At 37.7% G+C, this 7,925-nt stretch overlaps 1 protein-coding gene across 1 annotated transcript; it reads right to left on the bottom strand.

The window, feature by feature from the left end:
* Positions 1-6,917: 6,917 nt before the first annotated feature.
* Positions 6,918-7,719, bottom strand: LOC131657052 (uncharacterized). The gene is made up of 2 exons (XM_058926561.1): positions 7,120-7,719; positions 6,918-7,034 (listed from the first exon to the last, which is right to left on the bottom strand). Exons 1-2 carry the CDS (start codon positions 7,717-7,719, stop codon positions 6,918-6,920), a joined length of 717 nt encoding a protein of 238 aa, XP_058782544.1.
* Between the last annotated feature and the right edge of the window lie 206 nt (positions 7,720-7,925).

Here is a 7,925-nt window from a genome sequence, read left to right as displayed (position 1 = left end):
CAATACATATTGGGGAATTCAATAATTCCAAAGGGCTTTGACACCGTAAATAAAAATTATAATTGACGTTAAAGTTGGATCCTATAACGTTCCAAAGCCAAAAGAGCAATTTAATCTTATACACGACATCTCCCACATTGAAAATACTGGAGTTAAACAATATTTCATTACGCATACACCATAACGCCCAACAGGTAGCCAACCAAACAAGCGGCGTCTTTCTTGGAGGGAGTTTCCCATTGAGGGAAAGACAAAAACCCAATAAATGATCCAAAACACCAACCGCAACAACTGGAGTCACCCCAAGCCAATTCGATATTTTACATCAAACAATTCTTGAGAATGGACAATATAAAGGAAGATGGACCAAGGATTCAATTTCCAAAAAGCAAAATACACAAACTTTGTCCCTACTGTCGGTTATAATCCCTCTCCTAGCCAGCTGCTCCCTAGTGGCCAAGCTATCTCAAACACACGTCCAACCAAAAACTTGAACTTTAGAGGGAGCTAATATTTTCCAAATAAAGCCAAAAGCTGCCAGAGTATCCACACCGAGTGAATCGTGAATAGCAGAAGTAGAAAACAATTCATAACTAGAACTCACCGAGTACAAACCACCAACATTCTTGAACCATTTAAAGTTATCCTCCACCCCTCCTTGGGGCAGTACCAGTTAGGTAGAACAATAAGTTCTCTGAATTTGTGCCAACCTCTCCAACAACGTGTTCTGATTGCAAAATCTAATGCCACTCATTATCCTCGAAACCACACATTTCTGCCACTACGACGTCCTTATTGGAGGCATTATTGAAAGCTAGAGGAAATAAGTTGCTCAGTGGTTAGGGCCCGAACCATTTGGGTTTCTAGAATTTAATTCTGCCACCATCGTCCAAAACATAACAAATACCGTTTAAGAAAAAATATGCCTCCGAAACAACCAAAATGTTTGAGATTATATCGCTCCACCACAAAGAGGATTTTGAGATGGCCATCAGGGAGGAATCATTGAGAACACTATCAATCAGCAAACCATATCTAAATTCCAAAAGGGACGCCATAGTGCATCTTTGTCCACAAGAAACCGCCATTTTCATTTGTAAATTAACGACTCGTTGAAAGCATTTAAACATTTTATACCTAATCCACCTGCCTCCTTGCTTCTCCACACATCGGACCAGCTTACCCAGGAGATTCTTCGTCTATCCGAACCGCCGCACAACAAGAATTCACGTTGGATCTTTACTAGTTGTTTCAACACAATTTTAGGCATCTTATAGAAGGATAAGTAATAGATTGGAATTGAGTTCAGAACAGAGTTAATCAATTTAACTCTGCCCCCGGTTGATAAGTGCCAAAATGTACTTATTTTGTGTATGTAAATAGTGGCACTTATCGATACTTTTGTTAATACCGTTTGAATAATTCTCCGTTTTGTGTATAAATACGTATACTTCGTGAATAGTTGTATTTTCATATACTTTTATACCATTTGATAGTTTTTCCTTTGTTTTTATAGGTATTCATGCTTATTGAATCCTTGAGGAATAAAGTGTCAAAGGCACGGCTTCGATTTTGCAGTTTTGGTGCAAGCCTGCTTAGCCACCGTCAAGCGGACTTCCATAGGCTCAAAATAAGGATGAAAAAAATCACCATTTTGGTTTCCATTCATTCATTATTGGATAGAGCATTTAATAAGATTTCCAACGCTTCGAACCGGGCGCAATTCGGAGTTACGGTTCTCAACTTATGGCGAAAACAAGATTTCACTTTTGCTGTCAGCCGCTAAGCGGGAGTACCTCCGCTGAGCGACCATGACAGATATCAGCTCGTTAAATAGGGGTAAAAATCACATTTTTAGGTTATGTTTTGGGGTAATTGTTCCCAAATCATCAAACCTTCATTCTTAGGGTAGATTAGCTTAGAAAACAACTTCGGAGGTTGCATTTGGATGATTGGGGGTGGATTGAGCGTCGAACGGAGCTGACAAACCGGGAGATTTTCGGTTCATTTCTCTTCTTCTTTGTGTATTTCTCTTTGGTTGGGTTTTGTTTGTATATTTACTTGAATCTTATGTATATTTACCGATTATAATGTTATGTTTAACTTGCTTTACAAATCTGTGTTGATATTATCCTGGATTTTTGCTCTATGCTGGGGATTTGGGTTGCTTTAGAGATAAACTTCTTGAATCCTTACCTAGGATGATAATATGTTGGTTCTGAACTCTAGAGATAGATTTAGAGCTAGCATTCACTGTGGGTATCTGTGCTTAATGCTTTCGTGTTTGAGCGGCGCGCGAGAGATCGCCGACGCGAGAATACGGATGTTCTCGCGACTTCGCATTAGAGATAACCTTAGTTGTGAGATGATCTCGTTTGTGCTCCATAGATGGACGCTTATGTGAGAGATACGTGATGACATAGATGAGTATCGTGGGTTGAGTATAACGGGTTGGTAAGTGTATGTTTGTGAAGAGTGAATATATTTACATTCCTGATAAGTTATTTCTCTTCTAAGAATGTGTTTATTCTTTTCTTGTCTATATCTTTGTTTACTTTTTGCTCATTCAAACCCAAGCTCGAAACCGTAGAAACTGTTGAATGGCATCTCTCCATCTCTGAGGACGATAATTCCCGGATCAATATTTCCAAATCTTTTTTGTTGCTTGCCCTATACTGCATTCAACAAAATGGCGCCGTTGCCGGGGATGGTTGTGAATTGCATCGCAATAGTTTCCGTGGTTTTGAGTTTTGTATATAACATATATATTGTATAGTTTCACGTGTATATATTTACTTGTACATGTTTACTTGTTTATGTTCACCATATAAGTTTACTTGTATATGTTACATATATGTATATTTTTATTGGTGAATGTTGGTGAAACACGTTGCGATCAGACCAGTTCGTTATTCAAAATCTTCACTTTTCAACTTGTGAATCCAACATTCACCAACTTTCTCTTTTTGTATGATAATAATTGTATTTGTTCCATACTTGTATATACGTGTTTGTTTGTGTATATAGTTGTATACTTTCGTTTTTATGTTCGTTTAATCATTGTATATATTTGTACCCGTAACGTTTGTTGAGTGTTTTGGTTAGGAAACTTTCTTTAGGTTTGCGCGGTGAGACGTCACCATGGCATGACGGAATGAAGCTATTTTCCAAACACCGAAACAATAAAGGCGTCGAGCTAACGACGTAAAACAAGCGCTTGTTGGGAGGCACCCCAACGGTTGTAAATGTTGTTTATAATTAGGATTAAGAAGTATTTAGGTGAAGTGGAGGAAAGTTGGAACAACTGTTTCTGTTTTGATTTTTCAGGTTTTTCTGTCATCCGCTAAGCGAGCCTAGCTCCGCTAAGCGATGACAGTCAAATTTTGTTTTCTTGCTTTGTACCAGTGGGATTCCATTCCACTTGGTTCTCTCCTTTTTCCCACTCTCACCAAGGCTAATTAGTAGTAGATAATAGTTTTGTTTTTCTAATTCTTTTATTGGTTGTTTGTACTCGAATTTTGTCGGTAATTCGAATATTTTTGAGGTGATTTTCCAGAGCTTGAGTGTTTCAACTTGCGGATGTATGGTAGGATATTGTTTTTGAAGTTGTATCATTCAAGGTACTCATTTATCGCTTTCTATAGCATAGCATGTTTAGGAAACTTTTCATTTGTACAATTACCATGCCATTCATTCTTTTGCATTACTTGCTTGTTGATTGAATCACTTTAGTTCCCAAACCATAAATGTGAGGAAGCTTTCCATTATTCACATATGCTGGAGGCCACAATCTTTATTTTAACTGGATTTTATTATGCTTAATCTTTTGTTTATGTTGATTTTATGAAAGCATGAAAAGGATCAAGGCATTTTGTTTCATTTTGAGCACAACCACCATAACCAAATAGTCAATTCACCTTGTGAGTGTGTGATCATTTGTTAACCCTTTTGAGCCTTTTTGTCAATGTCCATGTTGTTTTTGCTAAATGCTTATCTTTGAGTGTTTAGTTCTCATTTTTTGCATGGATGATTGATTCTTTGTTTTCTTGAACCTCAACCATGATTTTTGGTATGAATTTTTACCTTGCCTTAGAAAGTAGGGAGTATTCATATGATGGTGTGGTTGAATTCAAGTTGGGGAGAGAAATGGTTGCTACTTATTTGGTTGTTGCTAGGAGGTTGAAAAGAAAAGAAAAAAATGTGAAAAGAAAAGAAAGAAAAGAAAAAAATGTGAAAAAGTTTTGAAAAAGAAAAAGAAAAGAGAAGCGAATAATTGTGCTAATAAGTATTGTGATTGGTTTGAGAAACTTGTGGTTAAGGAAGAAGTTTGATCGGAATTGTGTTGTTTGAATCTTTGGTGGATTGATCACTCCCTTAGGTTTAGGCAAGTTTTTGTTTCGATTAGCCTTAGGACTTATCCCTTGTTTGTTAACCAAGCCACATTACAACCTTGAAAAGCCCTTGTGATTATTGCTTTTGTATCTTCAATGTGATTTTTGGATGAATGCATAATTTAATCTTTTGTTTGCAAGATTGTTGGATGAGTGTTAAAAGTCCTTCACCTTTGTGTGTTCTTCATCCATTGATGAATTTTTGCTAGGTGTGATTTATGATGTGAGTATGTATTGTGTTAGAATGTTTTATATGTTTTTTGTGCTTAGGATTAGTTTCATTTACATGTTGTCGTTGTAGTATAGTGGTAAGTATTTACTTTGTCTATACGTTTTTGTATTGAGCCATACATTTGTTTTTGGTTTTCAAAACTTGTTGATTCACAATTCTTTGGTTTATTACTTTTGATTCTTTGATTTATTTAACATTGTTTGAGGACAAACAAAGTTTCAAGTTGGGGAGAGTTTGATAAGTGCCAAAATGTACTTATTTTGTGTATGTAAATAGTGGCACTTATCGATACTTTTGTTAATACCGTTTGAATAATTCTCCGTTTTGTGTATAAATACGTATACTTCGTGAATAGTTGTATTTTCATATACTTTTATACCATTTGATAGTTTTTCCTTTGTTTTTATAGGTATTCATGCTTATTGAATCCTTGAGGAATAAAGTGTCAAAGGCACGGCTTCGATTTTGCAGTTTTGGTGCAAGCCCGCTTAGCCACCGTCAAGCGGACTTCCATAGGCTCAAAATAAGGATGAAAAAATAACCATTTTGGTTTCCATTCATTCATTATTGGATAGAGCATTTAATAAGATTTCCAACGCTTCGAACCGGGCGCAATTCGGAGTTACGGTTCTCAACTTATGGCGAAAACAAGATTTCACTTTTGCTGTCAGCCGCTAAGCGGGAGTACCTCCGCTGAGCGACCATGACAGATATCAGCTCGTTAAATAGGGGTAAAAATCACATTTTTAGGTTATGTTTTGGGGTAATTGTTCCCAAATCATCAAACCTTTATTCTTAGGGTAGATTAGCTTAGAAAACAACTTCGGAGGTTGCATTTGGATGATTGGGGGTGGATTGAGCGTCGAACGGAGCTGAAAAACCGGGAGGTTTTCGGTTCATTTCTCTTCTTCTTTGTGTATTTCTCTTTGGTTGGGTTTTGTTTGTATATTTACTTGAATCTTATGTATATTTACCGATTATAATGTTATGTTTAACTTGCTTTACAAATCTGTGTTGATATTATCCTGGATTTTTGCTCTATGCTGGGGATTTGGGTTGCTTTAGAGATAAACTTCTTGAATCCTTATCTAGGATGATAATCTGTTGGTTCTGAACTCTAGAGATAGATTTAGAGCTAGCATTCACTGTGGGTATTTGTGCTTAATGCTTTCGTGTTTGAGCGGCGCGCGAGAGATCGCCGACGCGAGAATACGGATGTTCTCGCGACTTCGCATTAGAGATAACCTTAGTTGTGAGATGATCTCGTTTGTGCTCCATAGATGGAAGCTTATGTGAGAGATACGTGATGACATAGATGAGTATCGTGGGTTGAGTATAACAGGTTGGTAAGTGTATGTTTGTGAAGAGTGAATATATTTACATTCCTGATAAGTTATTTCTCTTCTAAGAATGTGTTTATTCTTTTCTTGTCTATATCTTTGTTTACTTTTTGCTCATTCAAACCCAAGCTCGAAACCGTAGAAACTGTTGAATGGCATCTCTCCATCTCTGAGGACGATAATTCCCGGATCAATATTTCCAAATCTTTTTTGTTGCTTGCCCTATACTGCATTCAACACCGGTTGATAAAAAACACCCTTTCCAAACTGAGAGTTTGTTCTTTAATTTTTGAACCACCGGCTTCCAAGAGGATTGAGTTCTATGATTGCAGCAGTTTGGTATGCCTAAAAAATACAAGGAAGTTAAGTCACATTGCAACACAGGAAGGTAGAGGTTGCCAATAAGAAGTCTCCATCCACATTGACACCTAATAAACTACTTTTGAAGAGATTGGCATTTAGACCCGACACTAATTCAAACCCTCTAAGAATGCACTTCACACACCATACATTACTCCAAGATGGCTCACATATTATGACAGTGTCATTGGCAAATTGCAAAAGCTCGAACCCCAAATTCTCATTCAAATTAAACCTAACAAAGACACCATGGGAAAATCTAAAGTTGGACTACCATTGACGAGTATTGATAGTGAAGCGTGGCATACACACAAATCCATCCATCTTAATCACGTTGTGCCAAAGCCAAACCGGCTAAGGACGTACATAAAAAACCCAGTTAACATTATCGAATGCCTTCCCATGCCTCTTTGCAAAATCTGTCAATTCATTCAACACCACAATACCATCCTGAATCTGCCTTCCTGGTACGAAAGTGGTTTGGAACTTGGAAGTTAACTTACGTACAACCTTCTTTAACCTATTCTCAAGCAATTTAGCAATAATTTTATACATACTCTCGATAAGACTAATGGGGCTATACTCACTCAATGATCAGGGATTATCCACCTTTGGGATCAATGCTATAAAGGAAGCCGATATAGCTTTTGGAAGGTTCGCTTTGGTGTAGAATTCTGATATGAAGGCAAATATCTCGCTTGAAAGAGTATTCTAGCATTTGCGAATAAAGCTAAAGTTGTAACCATCCGGACCAGGGCATTTGTTACCATCAAATTCCCAAAAAAACGTCTCTCACCTCCTCCATCGTGAAAATGTCTTCCAGCTCCAAATCCTCCCTATTATCAAGCTGATCAAACTGTACGCCATCCAAACATGGCCTCCGAATCCCCGACTCCCTATATTTAGATTTAAAGAAACATTTGACTGCTTCCTTGACACCTGCGACATGCTCTACTCTGCCCAAACCCGTGTCAATACTACCCAGGAAATTCCTCCTACACCTTGCCTTTAATGAGGTGTGGAAAAATCGAGTGTTTAGATCACCTTCCTTACACCAAGCCACCTTTGATTTTTGCTTCAAAATACATTCACGTCTTTGTAGGTTGTTCCAAAAAGAACGCGAAGCTTCAATACGTTTCTTTTCCAACTCCTCCACCTCCAACGCTACACTTAACACCCCTTGAGCATCACTGACCCCGAATAAGGTTACAAAGTTATCGTCACATACGTTTATATCTTTCGCAACATCTTCCACCCTTGAATCAATCCATCCAAAAGTATCCACATTCCAGCGCCTCAAACAATCCTTAAGTCTCCTAAATTTCCCTTTGATAACAAAAGCACAAGAACCTTTAATCTTCAAAGCCTTCCACTCCTTATCGACAAATTCAAACATTCCTGGATGATTCAACCAAGAATTCAAAGTTCTAAACGGTTTTGGTCCTCAGTTTTCAAATTACAATCCAACCAAATCGGACTATGATCCGACACATCCTTTGGGCTAACCACCTGACACTCAGCAGACAATAATACAACCATACCATCCGATAGGAGAAACCTATCAATTTTACTCATTGCGCCCCCTACACCGCCTTTTTACCA

This window comes from Vicia villosa, linkage group LG3, assembly GCF_029867415.1.
Source record: "Vicia villosa cultivar HV-30 ecotype Madison, WI linkage group LG3, Vvil1.0, whole genome shotgun sequence".
Taxonomy (NCBI): Eukaryota; Viridiplantae; Streptophyta; class Magnoliopsida; order Fabales; family Fabaceae; genus Vicia; species Vicia villosa.
Note: the sequence above shows the minus strand (reverse complement) of the source record. Positions and strands in the feature narration are given on the sequence as shown.